Here is a 20,003-nt window from a genome sequence, read left to right as displayed (position 1 = left end):
CCTCCCTGGCACTCCTCCCCTCCCTGGCGCTCCTCCCCTCCCTGGCGCTCCTCCCCTCCCTGGCACTCCTCTCCTCCCTGGCGCTCCTCCCCTCCCTGGCACTCCTCCCCTCCCTGGCTTACAGGTGTTGTCTTCCTGCTCTTGGGGTGGGGGTCCCACCCCCACTGTGTTCCTAATCTTTCCTTTTTGTGGAGACATCAGACATTCAGGATTAGAGCCACTCTAATGACCTCGTTTTAACTTAATTACCTCTTTATTGAAGTCCGTGGCTCCAAATAAAGTCACCTCTGAGGTAGCAGGGGTTAGAACTTCAACATAGGAATTGGGGCGGGGAGAGGGGACACAATTCAGTCCCTAACAGTTCCCTTGGCCTCTTTTCCATCTGTGTGTTGTTCGGGTCAACAGGGGCGCTCCCTAACAGATTCTGCTCTGTTCCCACAGCCTCTCCTGAATGTAACCATTCTTTTCAAGGTGAATTTACAGGAGCAGTGTGTTGGGACCTATTTCCCAACATGCTTTTTATCTTTGAGTCCTATGGATCAAATCTAATAACTTCAGATCTTTATTTTGAAATCCTATATTCTCTGGAGGTACTGCTTCAGAAGTTTAATGGGTGCAAGTTAGATTCTGTTCTGGACAAAGAATCCCTCTGACCCGAGAGAGCAGAACCAAAAATAATGGCATCTGTTACCCCTTCAGGCAGGAATAACAACAGCCTGCAGACAGAGACCTGTTCCGCCAAACGCCATTGTGAAACTCAACTTTACATAACAGGACAAGGCAGAAGGCACACCTGTCCTGCCCAGCTGGCTTGAATCTAGCCAGTTGTGCCTTAAGCTTCGCTCTACAAGCCAAGTCTTCAATTTCTATGAATTCTGACTGTTCCTTGGAGCCTCAAGGTTGTGACAAGTCTCTTGCCCTGCAGCTTTCATGACCAAACATCTGGTGTATCTTCCCGGTAAAGTGACAATTGCGCTTTCCAGAAGTTCACGCGTGTGAAGGTTTTGTGCATTTCAGAGTGGCATGGCCATGTCATGGTTGTATGTCTTGACTTTTCATGTGTGCTCCTACTGAGCGTGTGGGCCCTCCCACTCGCTGCCCTCCTCCATGCCAGGGCCTCTGGAGGATCTTGCCCAGGCCGGCCGAATTAGCATGCCCCGCATCTGACTTCTTTCTACACTTTACAACAACTTCTTATTCTTTTAGATGTTCTTCAGTGTTAATCGCGGGAGGGCTGGTATTGTGACACACCCATCTTAGCCTGTGGTGGCTGCGTCCAATGGCGGAGTGATGCTTGACTCCTAGCCCCTCCATCTCCAATCCTGCCCCCTACTCATGCACTTGGGAAAGCAGCAGATGCTCCATGTCATGGGTGCCTGCAGGTGGCAGGTAGCTTGATCTCTGTGGGAGACTAAGACCCAGTCTGGAATCCTGACTCCGCCCTGGCCCCACCCCAGCAGTTGCAGCTGTTTAAGGAGTGAGCCAGTGGGTGCACGTTCTGTCTCTTCTGCCTTTCAAGTAAAGGGAATATTGTGTTATTTTTAAAATTTACCTCGATCCGTACTGTTGAGGATGACTCACCTTTTGTCTAGTCTTTTATACTTAGTGATTCAGGAATTAACAGAAAAATATCAAAGTAAAATATTTAAAAGTTTAAATTGTATAAAACATATTGAACAGATTATCCACTGTTGTGTAGCTTTTTATTTAACACAGTGGGAGGGTTCTGGCTGAAAAGAAAGGGATGTTGATCGAGCCAGGGATCCTTATTTTAATAATGTTTTGTAAGATGGGAAACCAAACATCTTTCCAGAGACATTGCTTTTCTTGTATTTTGAAGTGACTTCTGAGTTTAAAGTTGCAGGCATTAAGAATTTCTGAATATCCTTCACTGCCATTTACTTTCTTCGCCCTTTTGTTTCCCTCACTTCTGAGCCTTCCTGTTTCTATCACATGTTTCTTGAAACATTTCAGTGTAAATTACAGAACTAATGTCCTTTTACTCTTAAATAAATATGAATTCTTTTGCAAACCAGGAAATTGTTTCATAGAACTCTAGTACCAATGTCAATCTCCGGATTTCAGCATTGACACAGTCAGAATCCACTCTGTGGACTCTATTCAAATTTTACTTCTCACTGTTGCTTTCTTGCTGTTTATGAACAAAACAACAAAAACCTAGCCTTGGATTAACCATTGCATTTAGTTGTAACATCTCTCTTTGCTCTCTCAATCTGAAACACTTCCTTGTCCTTTTTTGGACCATTTGTGAGCTTGGCACTTTTAAAGAACACGATTGGTGCTTATTCTATGCAGTGTCATTTATTTTAGGTTGTCTATTTTGTCATGGTGAGATTGGCCAGGAATGTTCTAGAAGCAAAGTGCATTCCATGCGCACCACACAGGAGGCCTGCTGCTGACCGCAGTGTCCCTGCTCTCGCTTGGGTGTTTAGTGAACAGTCTTACAGGAGCCACTTGGAGGCTGGAAAATATCTCCCCTTAGTTTCACTCACTAGTTTTTAGCTTCCTTGTTTGTGTGTAATGAAGAATATTGCAAAAGGTGACAGCAGTTGTGTCAGAATTTACAGAAGTTTCAGGATCATACCACAAAGATAATTTTCTCAGTTCATTATTACTAACACTTGATACTTGAAGCACTCTGAAGTGAGGCAAAAGCTGACTCACCTCACAGCTGTTTCTATAAAAACGGAGTGATGTTTAGGGAGATGAATTTGGAGACACAGCCTAGTAAAAGGGTGGCAGGGAGGTGTAAGCATGGATGACAGCTTGATGGTGACTAAGATAACAGATCCAACCTAAGTGGCAAGTTCCATCATGAGTTGGCGGGGACTGTCTGATGTAAGTGTGTGAGCTGTGCTCATTTGCTCTCTCCATTACCATAAAATGGCATCTGATGGCTGCTGCTGCTGTTTAAGCAAACAGTTCATGGTAAGCCAGGGGGCGAGCGGGAGATTGTCCATGCAAACTGGGTTCACAACTAACAAACTGCAGTGTAGCACTACCTCGATGACTTACACCTCAATGAACGATCTGTCTTTGTAAAAATATTTATTTATTGAAAGGCACAATGCCTTCCATGTGCTGGTTCATCCCCCAAATACCTGAATAAACTGAGCTCTGCTGGCTGGAGCCAGGCGTCAGAAACTCTGTCAGGGTCTCAGGACCCAGCACTGGAGCCACCATCCTGCGTCCCACGGTGTGCATTAGCAGGAGGCTGGATCAGCAATGCAGTCAGAGGCAGGATGCTGGCATGCCGGAGGGCGGCTGAGCCCGCCGCTCGCCCAGTGCCCGCCACACCCCAGTGCCCACCGCACTCTCAGTTTTTAGCTGTCGGACTTGCTGCTGGTGTTATATGTGTCTTTGCCGCCTTTTCATTTTTTCTTTTAAAACGACCTTTTGTTCTAGTTAGCCACCTCCACCTCCCACCTAGCCAGGTTTCCCTCTTTTCCTTTAGAAGTATTTTGAAAGCATCTATGAAATATGCATCAGCCTGGGAGCCATATCATTCCTCTGTCTGTCCTGCTTCTGATTCCTGGAGTAGTTGAATTTAGAGAAGAAGTTGATTACCAAGGGCTTGAGAAGGGGCTAGAGATATAAGGGATTATTTAAATGATGTTGTGCTTACAAGTTTCCTGGTGATAATAGTGACAACACAGTCTAAAGAAAATGTTGCCTGCATCCAGTGAATAGCCTTGGAATCAAGTGCAGTGAGAAGGACTTCCTTGTGAGAATGTTTCAAGTTTAACTTTAGAGAAAATCTATTTCTTTTAGCTGAGCAAATTAATCTTGTTAGAATATCTAATAGACTTTGACAATACCTCTGCCTGAGTGAGTTGGGGTTTTGTTCTGTAAATAATTTGTTTGCTTTTGGAAGTCAATTGCTATGTTGTCCTTCTATCTCATAGCTAACATTTAAATGAACATTAATCGCAAATTTTTAATTTACTTACTTTCATTTATATAACTAAGATATATAACTAAGTTTGAGCCAAAGTGGCTCTGTGTTTGGAACCTGTTGGCTGTGGGTCTATCATGCTTACTTCTCTCTAGTTATAGGAATATCTTCTAAGGTAGAACCGTGTAAAGCAGCCTCATGATAAATGGTAATCTGTAAGCCTTCATAGTAGTATGTTTCCAGTGACAATGATTGTCTGCATTTTATGTGTCGCACACAAATGCATGCCTGTTCTCGTTAGTGCATGTTTTCATCCACGTGCCCCCGAGAGGGCAGAAAGCTAATGTCTTCAGTAGGGTGACAAAACTCCTGTCCCTCCCATCCACTTCCTGCAGGTTTTGCTGCCTCTTCATTCATTCAGTACATTCCTACTTGCCTAGTATGTACATCTGAGAGAATGAATCATCCATTTCATTTTTTCTTTCAGATTTACTTTTTTATTGAAAAGGTAGACTTACAGAGAGAAGGAGACACAGAAACAGGCATCTTCCATTTACTGGCTCCTCCATGAATGGCTGCAATGGCCAGGGCTGGGCCGGTCAGGAGCCAGGAGACAGAGGCTTTCTCCAGGTCTCCCATGTGGGTGTAGTGGCCCAAGGAGTTGAGCCATCCTGCTGTGCTTTCCCAAGCCATTAGCAGGGAGCTTGACAAAAAGTAGAGCAATGAGGACTAGAATCAGCACCCATATGGTATGCTGGCACTGCAAGGAGGATTAGCCGGTTGAGCTGCCATGGCAGCCCTTGTTTAACTTGTACCAATGTTCTCTCGCCCATGTGGACTGTGTGTGTGGGACTCAGCCTGGATCAGTTAGAATGTGAGGTGCTTTGGGACAGGAGATGGTCCCTAGCGCACAGTAGGCTTACACCTCGGCGGTGTGACAGTGAGTCCTTTCTCACAGGACCGTGGCCTCCAACAGTGACACTAGTGCTTGGGCTTGCTCCTGTCTTAGGAAATGCAGCAGAGTTTTGCGTCTTATAATTTGCTTTCAAAAATACATATTTAAACTAATAAGATCTTTATTTAATGTCACACTTATTTTTCAAAGGGTAGACGCTTATTTTAGTGATGATTTGTCATTAAGATTATGTCAAAATGCCTTAAAATGTTGTTGAAACTGTAAACAAATTCATAACACACACAGCTAATTATGGATGCCATCTGTTTATTTTTCCAAAGGTTTTTTTTTTCTTTGATGGCTGTGGCATTGTCCACTTATGATAAGCTTCAAGATTATCACAATGACTAAGTCCTGTCCTGCAAACAGTAAAAGATGGGAGGATAATTCGTTTGTTCACTGACCTTTTTCAGTGTCAGAGTTAATGAAATTTGACATGTCATGATAAACTATTGTGGAGTACATTTGGAACATAAATAATTTTTACAATAGAAAATTAGTGAAGCTGCAGATATAGCCAAAATTGCACTTACATTTTTTATTACTCACTCAAGATTTTGTGTGCAGGATAGATTGTCCTTTGATTCCTAGCATCATAAGTGGCTTTATTTTAACTGAAGTTTAGCGGTCTGTGACTGGCCAGGTTTCCAGGGACATGCCCCTGTCTGTCAGAGCGTGCTGTTGTGGGTGCTGACAGCCAGGTGCTGCCAGGACAGCCTTAGCCAGGGCAGTTCTCAGCAACTTGCTGAGCGAGCAGAGGGGTTTCGCGAGATCCGTCTGGCTATTGAGCGTGTTGAGCACCATCCCAGTCCGTCCGGAGGGAAGGCAGCCTGAAGGGCCGTCTGCTGCCTTGGGCTGCACTGCCTTGATGCAGGATTACGCTAATGTGGCTGCTTGTCAGGCCAGGTTAGTGAAAGCAGGCGAGTGGCTGAGGCTCAGGGTAGCCCAGTGCTTTGGAAAATCATATGCCGCCTCCTTAGATGCCATGTGAAGTGTAGCAGAATAGGTTGATTATCTGCCACATTGATAATTTGCAGCAAAATAAATAATGCGTTTCAGTTAAAAACCAGTTTCAGATTCGGATTGTTAAACATTGCACCACACGTAACTCAAAACTGGGAAAAATCAGAGTTTACAAATACTCTCCAGATCTTTGCTCTCTGCACACTCTGGCTACTGTAATATGTTTATTCTTTCTTTTTATTTTCCTAGCTAGAGAGTTTTGTAGTCGATTCTGATTAAATGTATCTCACTCAGAAACTCTCATCATGTTTCTTGTTTCTTTCTGTTTATTTACTTTGGCCTTGCAGGTTGAGCATCCTGTCACAGAATGCATTACTGGCCTGGACCTGGTCCGAGAAATGATCCGTGTTGCTAAGGGTTACCCTCTCAGGCACAGACAAGCTGATGTTCCCATCAACGGCTGGGCAGTTGAATGTCGGGTTTATGCGGAGGTAAAATGGAGGCTGGTGGAGGAAGGCTGGTAGTTTGTTTAGAGTCATACACTTGCTAAAGTTAAGGTTTTACAACTTGTGTCAAGTGTTTATTTCTGTAATCCATAATGAAGCCAGACAAAAAATAGAGCAACTTGGCAAAATTCAAAGCAGTTTAAGGGAATTGAGTTTAATCTTTTCTTGAATATTTCTGGATAGAAAAATAGTTCCACTTCATTAAGACACAGCAAACTCTTTGTAAATATTCCTAATCTTGAATGGACCATAGTTTTTTGTTTTGTTTGTTTTAAACCACATTTGCAAGAAATGGCATTCATTTCTGTGTGTTTTTTGAAAGCCAAATTTGTTCATGTTAATTGATTATTCAAAATGTGCTTAGTTTTTTCCCCCAAAAGTTCTTTTTAAAATAATTCTGTTCTTTATCATTACATGAAAACAACACCTGAACTTTGAATTGGAAATCTTCTAATGAGATATGTGTGCTTATTTCTTAATTTTAGTCGAGGAGTTTAGTTTTATATTAACAACTAAACTAGGTGGTAAAACAGTCAAAATCCAAAAGTGCACTTTGGAAATTACTAGAACATAAGTGCAAGGAAATATTTGTTCTGTGTTTCAGACATTGAAAATGTCAAAATTTTGACAAATGAATCATCCATTCCTGTGTGTAATAAAATAGAATATTATTCTGGAAAATTTTGTGCGGACCTTAGGAATATGTTTTAGCACAGTTGTTGCTGTTCTCTCTTCTATCGGTGTATTAAGTGGTATTCGGGTGACACCGAGCTTGGCCCACCCTGGTGGCGCAATCACAGGCAGAGCACTGCTCTAGTAGCACGCAGTTTTTTTCTTCGGACTTTATTTGGAGAACCCAAATTCTGAAATTTTACCATATGTGAACTGTTTTGAAAAGTAAGAAAAACAAATCTCTTTAGTGTGTCACATTTGTTGTTCTGAACTTGCGCATGTTTTGATGTAGAGCCTAGGTTATTTTATTTTTGCCCAAGGCATTCTAAGAAGTTTTGTAAGAAGTTGGAATTTTACCAATTTCAATAAAGTATGATCAAGGTCAAACTAAATTCTGCTTACAGTTCTGTTTGATTTTTAAACATACTTTTGAGCTGTCGAGAGTATAAGACAGTAGTATTCTAAAATATGTGATTTGGTAAATACTGTATGTTGAAAATAGACCTGTAAATGCTTCTCATTGTGTAAATATTTAACCTTGCTTGTCCTGATTTATTTCAAAGGCTGTGTTTCCTTTCCTTTGAACTTTCAGGACCCCTACAAGTCTTTTGGTTTACCCTCTATTGGGAGATTGTCTCAGTACCAAGAACCAAGCCATCTACCTGGTGTAAGTCATTAAGCTTAATACCCACTGAGGGGTGAAAATCTTGATTTATGTTGTACTTTTATGTTATAAGCCTGTCAACACCAAAGGGTGTAAATTGAAGGACAAATGAAATTCAAGGGGAATCACAATTTTTGTGTTAAGAAATGTTTAAGTCTATTTTATGGTATTCAAGAAGCCAGAAATACAGGGCAGGTCCCGAGACACTGGATGATAGTTCATAATGTTGTCGATTGTTCCCAAGAAAAAGCCGGTAATGATAGAACATGAAAGCTGAAGAATGGAAGATGACTTCTTTCATATCAAAGTTAAATCTTTTCCATCAAGCTGATTCAATCGTCTCCTGCCTCCCATGTGTCATAAAAAACAAACATAAAATCAGCTTGTTGATTGAGATGAAGGAAAAGAAAGTAAGCCACGGACCATCATGGACTTAGAAGTACGTGCTGTTTAGGGAAGTTAGAGCAAATGATCCCTGTTGGCTCACCCTGCAGCTCTTCTCTGTTAAGCAACTGTTCTTTAGTTTTTCTGCCGCATAAAAAGAACAAGGACATACCCATTCTCTTCATCAAGGTAATAAGTGCATAGATACTGACATCATGTTAGCTGGTGGATGACAAGGCTGCACCATCTGTGAATATGATTATTCAGTTTGATTACTGGCAAGGAGATGGTGAAAGATTACAGGAAGAATTCTAAATTTGAAGATGTTATTGGATATATGATTTATTTCACTTTTTAAATTGTTTTTGCCCATGTGCTTTCTAAAGGGACTTGACCCTTTCTAAGCTTGGAGACCTCATGCTGTGTTCAAAGCCCAGAGGCAAAGAAAAAAATTGTAAAGATTTAACAGGCATTATGTGATGTTAAATAGCAGATGAGAAACCAAGTATCAGAGGGACGTATCTAAACACTCCTTTAATCAAACAAGAAAGTATTAAATAAGAATTCCTAATGATCACTCTAGTTGGTACAAGTTTTCACCATGTTGTAATAGCTAACAGGATGTCAAACATTTTGCCCTCGCAAGTTTTTGCAATTTGCAATTTTCGAACGTGAGACCTGTTGAAAGTACAAGTGATAATGGACAAACTCTACCCCCCACAGTCTTCGTCCCACCAAATCTTTCTTCAATTAATGCTGCAGCAGGAGTTTTATGTAATAACATTTGCAGTTGTGAGCCATCCATAGAAAGGAAAAACAATTAAAATGCCTTAAATGTTCTGCTTACTGCTGTTATTTGCGCGTGTGAATGTTGCATGTCAGCTAAATGGGCCAAGGCATAGATAAAGTGACTGGGTGCGGGAGAGTGCACACTAAGCTCTGTCTATCATTATTGCTGGGCGCAATCAAATTGATGTCAGCAGGACAGTAGATGCGTTGACAGCTGTAATTATGTATCTCCATGGTGATCACTTTTGGCCTGTCATGGAGGCCCACGAGTCCCCTCCCTTGGAAGCATTTAATCAGATTGGGCTGTCACTTGTCAGGTAGACATGGCGGGCTGGGAGTCGTGCTCAGGGAGAGAGGTGAATTGAGAATGAAGTGTGGGAGAAGGCTGGTAGTTTGCAGGGTCCACTGTGGTACCGAAAAGAGAAATTTTAATTATGCTCGGTTTCTGCACAGTAGTTGGAGAGGCTCACGCGGCGGGCTCGGGGTCTTGGGTGTGGTGCTCTGTGCTGTTCTCCCCCCTTGCCTCATTAAGATTGGGCCCGGCAGGGCAACTCAGGAAAGCACTTTGGGCTCTTACCTTATTTGGGCATGAGAATGTGTGCTTTCAAGTTAAGTTAAGATTTGTGCTTGGCACATATATTTTTGAGCATGACATTTATTTAACATGCAAGGGTTTAGATTTTGTCTTATCTTTGATCACTGTAATCTCTAAATTTGTTATTTTGAATTATTTTCTGCTCAGAAGTTTGTTTCCAATTCCATTTGGCTTTATTCTGTAAGCTTTTAATGCGGATTCACATAGCCTTTGATAGCATGGAGGAACGGAGGTAGATTTCACTTTTAATTATTTATATACAGGTGAAAATGTAGCTGAGTTTTATTTGGAAAAAGCTGTGTGAGCACTAAGTTATAGATCTGGATTTTCAGGCTTTATTATGACTAAATTGCAAATGCCGATTTGCTTATGCAAAGATGTGTGGTGCTACATATAATCATGCCGATTTTATCGCCCATATTTTAAAATTAAGATGGAAAAGCTGTGGACATAATTTAAGTAAACACAAAAGATACAGTTACATTTAGTAGTCCTGGGTAGCCTAATATTTGGAGTGACTATTGAAGGTAACTAAAATTTAAAATTATGATCTAGGAAAGTGCAATACTTGGTATTGTCTGATATTTTAATAATGGGTTGAAATAAAATTTGTAATTTGTTTCAATCTTAGATTTAAATGCAGCTTAATAAACAGGCTATGGTTTTAAAAGATGAACTGATGATAAGATTAGTTCTTTAATTTTTTTGGCACCAAGATTAAGAAAATGTCCTCAGTTATCTTCTGTCGTGTGATCTGATAACCAGCTGCCATTTTGGGACTATTTAAATCTAAGAAGAACTTGGTTAGGGTTAGTCATTTATTGCTTTGAAAGATGCCCTACTACTGAAATATGTTCGGAAAATGGAAAACTATTATGCTCAGTGTGCTGAATGTAGGAAGGTAAATATGAATGCAAATATCCACATTCATGTTTGGAAATAGAGAAATAAAAGCCATCTGGGTATGTTATAATGTCACCTTTTAAACTTACAAAGAGTAATAGCAGTTTTCTTTTTTTAAGGAATAAAACTGTGTCTTAGCTTTTGATGTCACCATTTAATAAAGCCATCATCTTACCCTCATGCGGCTATTTGAGACAAGAGGTTCTACATGTGGTCCCTTGATAATTGCCTAAATTAAAATATTAAAGGCTTCCCAGCTGCAGGGTTGGCCTTTGTCTGCAGACAGATGAGCCGCTGCTGAAGAGGAGGGCTTCTTCCCGCAGGTGAAGGAGCTGTGGCGCTCCGCAGCCCCCTGCCCACCCCTGCCCACCCCTGCCCACCCTGCGCAGGAAGCCTGCTGCTCCCGCAGCCTCCGTCGCATTCCTCTGTCCTCCAGAACCCTAGGATACACGTCGCAGGCTCAAGTATTTTGATTACCTTTTAAATACTTCAGATTCCGAAACTTTTTTGTAATTTAACAAACATTCTGGCCTTAGCAGCTGCTCGTTTTGGAAGTTTTATGTGGCTCACATCCGTGCCTCACTGCTGCTATCAAACTGGGAGATGCAAAGACAGTCATGTTCTAACTAGTGTGTTGACTGGTTAACAGCAATCAGGTTCTTCAAAGAAATATTTTGATTACGCTGTTTTCTTCTTCCCACCCCACTCCATGAAAATCACGAAATCAGAGCTCTAATTGGGGCTGTGTCCTTACGAAGCAAAGCCCCGGGAAAAGCTGTGTAAACATGACAGTCTCGGGAGACGAGCAGTAACAGAAAAACGAGTGTGTTACAGTGGTGAGGGTCAGACAGCCGAGGAAGGTGTTGTAGACATGAAGGGCCCAGGCCTGCCTTGCTCGGGCTCAGGGTGCTCTCGGAGGGCCCCTGGAGGCACCAGCACAGGGCAGCGCATGCCCTAGCCGTGGGTGGCTTCTTTGTGTTTTTCCATTTCTGCCGGGGCAGGGCAGAGCCACAGGCGTGTCGTACTGCAAGGTAACAGAGCAGGATCGGTTTTTTCCGTCCCTATGCTTAGGTGGTTTTCCAGCCATGGAAGTGCTATTTAAGATTGAAATTCTCTTTCCTGTCTCCTTCACTGAAATGAAATTTTAGGATTTTAAAATTGCACAATGTGAAGTTACACTCATTTGTTTCTCTTTTCCCAGGTCCGGGTTGACAGTGGCATCCAACCAGGAAGTGAGATTAGCATTTACTATGATCCAATGATTTCAAAAGTTAGTTCATTTTCTTAATGGCTTCTTTTGATTTTCCTCTGGAAAAACGCATTAGAAAGTGGGTGTTTTGTTGTAGATTCTGAATCATGTGCTGTGTTAAAACACAAACAAAGGGCACTGATGTGAAATTGAAAGCAGAATAGATGTGTTTCTGTAACAGAGATATTTGCACATCATGTCAGCTTGCAGAACTCTCTCCTCCTCACCCCCTACCACTCAAGCACCACACACACACACACACGCACACACACACGCACACACACACGCACACACACACACACACACACACACACACACACACGTCCGCCCGTCTCACTGCAGTGAGAGGAATGGAGTGGTTTTGGCCATTCCTGGGAAATGCCCGAGATGAAAGTGGGAATGGCAGATGATGCCGAGAAGTGGGGTGGCAGTACAGCGTGAGTACTCTGGACCTCTTGATTTTTCAGTTGACTGATGACTCCACTAGTTTGAACATAATTAAGTTGTATATAAGAGTCCAGAACATGTGAAAATGTCCGCCTGTCTTTTTATTAACTTTTAAAATTTTTTCTCATCAATGCTTGAGGTTTTTAGTTCTTTAGACTCTTAATACCTTATTAAAAATATATTGTCATATTAAAAACTGGATTTAAATTAGAAAACCTGGTGTTCTTGGCCATGTCAGATATGTACTGAGCAACGATTTGCTTGCTCAGCCTTATTTCTCAAGAGTCTGTTTTTTCTCTGAGGGTGTCTTTTTGTAGTTGCAATGAATAAACTTTTTTGTCCTCTTTTCACTAAAGTTTTTTTCATTTTGGCATTGTTTTGTGTACTAGAAAATCACTGTCTAAAATGCATAATTTTAAAGATTGAATTTTAAATAATCATGTTTCCAATTTTTGACAAATATATTTGTGTTCAGAAAAGTAGACTAAAATAATTTTTCAACTTAGCATGATGTTGAAAACCTAGTAAAAGTCCAATAATGCTTGATCTACATGCTGACTAATGTAACCAGCAGGAAAATCTAGTGACCAGATTTTGTTGTGTGGTTTTCTAAGATCATCCAAGGAGGCACAAAAGCATGTGGAGGGCCCGGCGCTGTGGCGCAAGTGGTTAAGGTCCTCGCCTTGCACGCCCGGGATCCCATATGGGTGCCGGTTCTAATCCCGGCAGCCCAGCTTCCCATCCAGCTCCCTGCCTGTGGCCTGGGAAAGCAGTCGAGGATGGCCCAAAGCTTTGGGACCCTGCACCCGCGTGGGAGACCCGGAGGAGGCTCCTGGCTTTGGATCGGCATAGCATCGGCCCGTTGCGCTCACTTGGGGAGTGAATCATTGGGCAGAAGATCTTCCTCTCTGTCTCTCCTCTCTGTATATCCGCCTTTCCAATAAAAATATAATAAAAATAAATCTTTAACAAAAGAAAAGCAGGTGGAGCAGTGGGCCTGCTGATGTTTCTCACACAGCTAATCCCTCTGCCTCTGTGTTTATGTGTAAAACTGAGTGGTTCTTAAAATCATCTTTTTAATCTCCACATTTTTTAAAAAAAAAATTGTTGTCCTTTGAGAAGCAGAATTATAGAGAAAAGGAAAGAGAGGGAGAGATTTCCATCAGCTGGTTCACTCCCAAAGGGCTATAATGGCCAGAGCTGAAGTGATCAGAAACCAGGATCCAGGAGCCTCTTTCTGATTTTCCACTTGGGTGAGGGACCCAGGGACTTGAGTCAGCCTCTGTTGCTGTTCCAGGCCACAGCAGGGATCGATGGAGCAGTCGGTGCTGGCCCGTTCACCCTGCCTGCGGGTAAGGTGCTGGAGACGGCGTCACGCCTCCCATCAGCAAGGGTTCACCTGCTGACTCTGCCCGAGGGCAGCTCTCCACTGACGCTGAGGCTGGGCGGCAGTGGGCATGGCTCAGGTGACCAGGAGCCCGTCACCCACTCAGGGAAGCACGCTGACAGCCCTGCTCCAAGCTCCCACCACTGCGCAGCCTTGGCCACTGTGGGCATGAGGGGAGCATTGAGCCGGTGGGAGCTCTCTTTACATCTCTCTATGTGCCTTGCAAATTACATTTTCTAAAAAGAGGAAAAATAAATTTACTTACTTTTGCTGAGTTACAGAACTATTAACTATCACATCAAACTTGGAAACCACAGGGGAAGTTCAAAAAAGAAAAAACTTTCTAATCTGACCACTATCCCAGATGTTCACTTTCTGTTCCAAATGTTCGTGTTTGTTTTGTTTTAGTTTCTTGAAAATTTTTTCTGTACTTATTTTGTTGCATTTTATTTGTTTCTATCAGTAAGTATTCAAAAATTCTTAATTAAAGTATCATATTAAAAATTAAACCATCAAAAATTTTGAAAGATGTCATAGTGAGTTTGTTATGAAAGGTTTTAAGTTTTACTAGAGTGAATTATTTAATGTTTGGACACATGCGCTGGTTTTTGTTTGCTTTTAGCTGATCACATATGGTTCTGATAGAACTGAAGCACTGCAGAGAATGGAGGATGCACTGGATCACTACGTTATTAGAGGTAAAAAGAAACATCTGCAATCTTGTTCCAAGGTCCTCGTGTCAGGAAACACCTTGAGTGTTCCATGGATCATTGGTGTGTGGTGTGTTCTTATGGCAACAAGGAAAGCTTACATCGGATAAAATGAGCTTTGGCTCTAGGTGCTCCATTTTCTTTAGTAGTCTTATGTTATGTTTATGAATTGTTATATGTATACATGTATATTTATTACACACATACACACAACTAGGGGTCCCACCTGCTGGTTGACTCTGAGTGTCTGCAGTGGCTAAGACTAGGCTAGGCGAAAGCCATCAGCCAGGAACTCCAGCTGGGTCTCCCACATAGGTGGCAGGAACCCAGCTGTCCGCCTGGGCCCTGCTTCCCAAGGTCTGCATTAACTGGCAGCTGGAAGCAGACCGCTGTGCTGTGGTCCAGGATGTGGGTATCCTAACTGGCTTCTCAACCAGTAGGCTGGAATCCTTCCCTATTTCTTACTTGATCACACTTAGGATTTATGACATTTTCTGGTGAAAATATAGAAATATAGTGCTTTATTGGTTGCAGTTACATGTGAAATAAGACTTGGGCAGAAAGAGCTGTTGTCCACTGCAGTTCATAGCAGTTTTGCTATTTTTTGGTTTTGTTTTGTTTTTCTTGCACGTTTGAAGAAAAAAGCTTCCTGCTATCCAGCTCCCTGACAATGCATCTGGGAATACAGCTAGCAAGGGCCCAAGTCCTTGGTCACTGTCCGCTGGTGTGTTCAGGAATACAGCTAGCAAGGGCCCAAGTCCTTGGTCACTGTCCGCTGGTGTGTTCAGGAATACAGCTAGCAAGGGCCCACGTCCTTGGGTTACTGCCCACATCTGGGACACCCAGAAGATGCTCCAGGCTTCTGGCTTTGAAACTGCGCAGCTTCAGCTGGTGCAGCATTGGGAAATGAACCAGCAGATGCAAGATCTTTTCCCATCTCTGCTTCTGCTTTTCAAATAAAAATAACTCTTTAAAAAATATATGGAGATATAGTTAGAGACCTACATTTGACTAATCTCAGGGTAGATGAATACATCTGACAGCTGTTTGCTTCGCTGATCAGAGCTCACTGTTTTCTAGGAGATACAGTTATGCTTCCTCACGTGGCAGTTCTGTTGCCTAACCAGACATGGTGCGTGGTGATAACTGAGGTTAGAGTTAACTAAAGCAAAATGAACTTGACCTCTTCCCCCCCGAAGGAGTAAATGACATTTTTTTAAGCACCTTTCCATTAGTGATCAAAATATTATGAATTGTCATTAAATTGAGAGTAATGGATTTTAGTGTCACAGTTTAAGTTGAAGATATGTGTTCACCCTGGGCTGTGATTGAATATCATAGGTTAAAACATAGAGGAGACAAACTGCCACTGTTCCTTCCTGACAGTCCCTCTCTCTAACAGGAGGCCAGGTGGGGGCTGGGGCGAGATTGGGAGCCTGACAGGTAGAAGGGTGGAGGGCGGGGTGTGCCTGAATGCCTCGCTCTGAAGACCAAGTGGACCCTTTATGTGGATTCCAGCTGGATTCTCTGTGAGTGGCACAGCTTAGAGCAGCCATGTCTTGGCAAGTGGATTAGGATTTTGCAGGAAACAGAAGAAATGCATATCCTGCCCAAGACAGGAAGCCCAGGCCAGCAGTGGAGCAAAGCCCAGGCCAGCAGTGGGCAAAGCCCAGGCCAGCAGTGGAGCATCCCCAGCCCATGCTTTGCCCCAACTCAGTGCTGTGTGAAGTGAGTAGTCCAGTGTCCATGATCTGAACCTGCCTCCTTTTTTGCACAGCTGGCTTTTTTGTTTGTTTAATTTTTTATTTATTTAGAAAAGGGAGAGAAAGCAACACAGACTGATCCAGAGAGACACCTGGCGAGGATGCTGCTGTCTGCTGGTTTATCCCCCGTGTGTCAGGGCCTGGGAACTCAGTCCAGGCCTGCCTGTGGACAGCAGAGACCCACCTGCTCGAGCCTTGTGGATCTGGAGTCCAGCCAGGGGTCTGCAGAGTGGTCGTGGGCACCCCACTGGTGCCTTGACCACTGAGCCCAACACCCGCCCCACATCCATGTTTTTCTGCTCATTTTCATCTAATGATAGTACAGTTATGTCACATTTTCCTTATCTTTTGGCTTCTCATGTTTCCCTTGGTAAATTAGGAGAAATTAATTGTCTTCCTTAACTTTTAGCCTCATCCTTTTTTCTTCCCATTTGGTAACTAACAAGTGATGGTGATTTGGTATAATTCCTATATACTGATACAACCCTCTGAACTACAGAACAACAATACATTTTCATGTGACGTAAATGTAGCTTACACACACACAGTGCAATGTCAAAATCAAAAACACCTAACGTTTTGAAAATTATCCTTTCTATTATTTCTAGCTCTTTTTCAATTTCCTTTTTTAAAAAAATTATTATTTTTATTGGAAAGGCAGATATACAGAGAATAGAAGAGACAGAGAGATCTTCTGCTTGCTTTTTCAATCCCCAAGTAGCCACAACAGCCAGAGCTGAGCTGATCCAAAACCAGGAGTCAGGAGCTTCTTCCAGGTCTCCCATGCGGGCACTGGGTCCCAAGACCTTGGGCCATCCTCAACACCTTTCCCAGGCCACAAGCAGGGAGCTGGGTGGGAAATAGAGCAGCCAGGACACAAACAGTTGCCCACATGGGATCTTGGCACTTGCAAGGCGAGGATTTAGTCACTAAGCTGTTGTGCGTGACCCTCGGTTTCCTTTGTAACTTTTTAACTTAGTTATGCAGTTTCCTGGCTTTGTAGCTGCTGTGTCTCACCATTTTAAACAGCATGCACATGCTTTCTCTACACATTAGCTGAGAGTGGGTCTTACGGTGATCTTTATTTCCTGCAGAAATAGTATCAGCCCTAAAATGTCATTGGCGGGCATTTGGAAAGCACAGCGTTTTAGCTGTTTGTGTGTTTGCACACATGCACAGACAAGGCAGACAAGGTCTTAGGAGATTGCCTTGGACATTCAGGTGGTCCCCGCGTGTTCTCTCGGGGCCTCCCCTCTCGATGCTTGAAATTTTATGGCTGTTGAATTATCGGATTTTAGATCATTGGAATGAGAATTCATGAATTTGCGATGATTTGAGTAAGAATATTTTGTCAAAACCTTTATGTATGTATATTTATATATGTATATTTATGTGTGTGTGTGTATATATATATATATATATGTCATCACTTTTATGGTATGCATTGTAACGTCTGGGCTGGCCATCAGACCTGAGCTTACCATAAGTTGTTCCCTGTATTAGCTTCTGAAAGAAGCATTGTTTCATATTTACAAAATATGCTTTCATGCTTCACACTTAACACATTTTCTGCTAATTGACTTACTTTATTTTCAAAATTAATTAATTTCTTTATCTTTGATTGAGAGTCAGAAAGGGTAACAGCCAGATTTACCTTCTACCTGTTAATTCATGCCCCAAACTCCTGAAGCCAGGGGTGAGGGACTTCCTCTAGATGTCCCCTGTGGGTGTCATGCGCCCATGTGCTCGAACCATCACGTGCTGCCTTCCACAACGTGCACGAACAGGTGCCTGGGTCACACGCACAGGAGCCAGTTCAGGCTCTGCGACGTCGGACGCAGCATTGCAAGCCCTGTCACTCTGCCGAACACATGGGCTTTTCTGTGCTTTATATGAGGCTCCTCAGTTACTGTTCCAATTGACTTAAATACCAAATAGGCCTGTCGTTATTGTCCTGATTTCAATGGGACACATGCAACAATTGTCTTTCTTTGCACAGATTCAATTTTCCAATCTGAAATATCAGCCTGAGTCACTGCAATATGTTAAGAAGGAAATCGGAGAAATTTGGATTTGTATCCTGAACTGATGCTCGTTAGGAACATGACGTTTATTATGTAATCACATGGGGGACAGTGTAAGGGGCTCCCCACTCTGTTGGTTCTTGTGGTACCGTAACATCCACTGACTCCTGGCAGTTACGAAGCCACGTATTTAAACATCATGTGTCGTAAAGTAGATTATCAATCAATTGGTGATACCAAGTATAATAATTCACACTAAACAATATTGAAATTCCATTTTAGAGAGTTACATACTGTCACGGGCCCTGTGATAATGCTCCTAGAGCATCTCCCATCCCTGTAATGAAAGAATTATGTGATGAACTGTTCAATGTTTGATTATCCCATAAGAGTATTTTGCAAAGAGGACACTGATGGTCTTTAATCTTGTTTGGGTATTATTGCTGTTTAGTAGTTAGTTAATTACGTGATAGGTCATTAATCAGTATTTGTTGGATGAGCAAGTGAATGAGTGATATGACGCTGATTCTCTTGTGTTTGGTACGGACAGCACGTGAGCAGACAGCTAAGGAAAACATGGAACTGTGCAGGTGCCGCAGGAGTTGAGGGAGTAGGTGGTACAATTTTCTCCCCTCTTCCTTGTGCTCCTCTGGAAGTGACGGCAGTGCTGCTGTGCCACTTGTCGATGATTCTGTTGAGAGTGCTTTGTTTTGTGTTGCCCTCCAGCGTGATACTGCAGAGGGACAACATTTTTAAAAGGGCTGACAGCTGGATCTGATGCAGTAGCCTAATGGCTAAAGTCTTTGCCTTGCATGCGCTGGGATCCCATATGGGCACCGGTTCATGTCCTGCCTGCTCTACTTTCAATCCAGCTCTCTGCTTGTGGCCTGGGAAGGCGATAGAAGATGGCCCAGGGCCTTGGGACTCTGTACCCGTGTGGGACACCTGGAAGAGGCTCCTGGCTCTTGGCTTCAGATCAGCTCAGTTCCAGCCATTGCAGCCACGTGGAGAGTGAATCAGCAGATGGAGAATCTTTTCTCTTTGTCTCTGCTTCTCTGTGTAAATCTGACTTTCCAATAAAAATTAAATCTTTTTAAAAAATAGGGGTGCTGACAGCTTACCAAGTTGCAAAATAAAGGAAGTGGGGACTTTCAGACCCCTATGGAGTGTGACTTCTATGTTTTAAAAATACGTATTTATTTATGTGAAAGGCTTGCAGAGAAGGAAAAAGGCAGGCACATGTACACAGATATATTTCATAATCCTGTATGAAAATAATCTGGCATTGGATGTCAAAGTGAAAGTTCATGTCTATTTTAGGCAGCTGTTCACCTGTCAGGAGCCTTTTCCCACAAATATTTACAGCAATGTTGTTTGTGGTAGCCAAAGTTCTGACCAGCCTCGGTGTGCAGTGAATGGATGGACGAGAGAATAAATTGGATGCCCCTTTACCGTAAGGCACAGTGCAGCTGTGACATAAAGGCATGTCTCTGTGCTGCCGAGGTACAGCAGCAGTCGGCTGAGCAGAGAGAGAATAAACACACTCCATTCTCTGGCTCAGAAAGAGCTCTTCCATCCTCTAGTTCACTCCCCAAACCAAGCAGCCACTGTCCTAGACGAAGCCAGGAGGCCTTCTGCTACCTTCTCAGACATATTAGCAGGGAGGATGGGTGGTGAGGGAACCTGCAGTTAACTTGTAGAATATCCAATACTCTAGATTGGAAGAACCAGTTTTGTTTGTTTAAGGCAACTGGTAAAGGAGCTGGGAGAATGGAAAGTCTACTGGGCCAGGGCAGTATTTGAATGGAAGGTTTGGTCTGGTGTAGTTATTTAGGATGAGAAGGCTTGAGAGTGTGTGAGAAACCTGGTGCCTGGATTATTTGAGATAAGATGCAAAGAACTGTGGTGAAGATGTCGCATGGACCATCCACACAGAATGTGGCAGGAGTTAGGACTAGAAAAAAACGTGTAAGACAGGTACAATAGAGTTGTTAATGAGTACTGGGTTGTGGCAAGGATGTTGGTAGATGAAAAGGAATTGGAGAAGGTTTTAGATCTAGATGCAGTGAACCTCGA

The 20,003-nt window shown here is 42.8% G+C and overlaps 1 protein-coding gene across 8 annotated transcripts in view; it reads left to right on the top strand.

Annotated features, from left to right (window-relative positions):
• PCCA (propionyl-CoA carboxylase subunit alpha) overlaps positions 1–20,003 on the top strand; it is a 324,721-nt gene that overhangs the window by 146,719 nt on the left and 157,999 nt on the right. For 6 of the 8 annotated variants that reach the window (XM_040991175.1, XM_040991169.1, XM_040991170.1 and 3 more), the window contains 4 exons: positions 6,182–6,325; positions 7,605–7,679; positions 11,549–11,617; positions 14,053–14,128. In XM_040991175.1, the coding sequence (XP_040847109.1) occupies positions 6,182–6,325; positions 7,605–7,679; positions 11,549–11,617; positions 14,053–14,128 (364 nt within the window). The remainder of the gene's footprint in view (positions 1–6,181; positions 6,326–7,604; positions 7,680–11,548; positions 11,618–14,052; positions 14,129–20,003) is intronic. The other 2 variants (XM_040991176.1, XM_040991172.1) reach the window with 1 other exon arrangement.

Source organism: Ochotona curzoniae, unplaced genomic scaffold (genome assembly GCF_017591425.1).
Source record: "Ochotona curzoniae isolate NIBS_2020 unplaced genomic scaffold, NIBS_Ocur_1.0 contig_64, whole genome shotgun sequence".
NCBI lineage: Eukaryota > Metazoa > Chordata > Mammalia > Lagomorpha > Ochotonidae > Ochotona > Ochotona curzoniae.
Note: the sequence above shows the minus strand (reverse complement) of the source record. Positions and strands in the feature narration are given on the sequence as shown.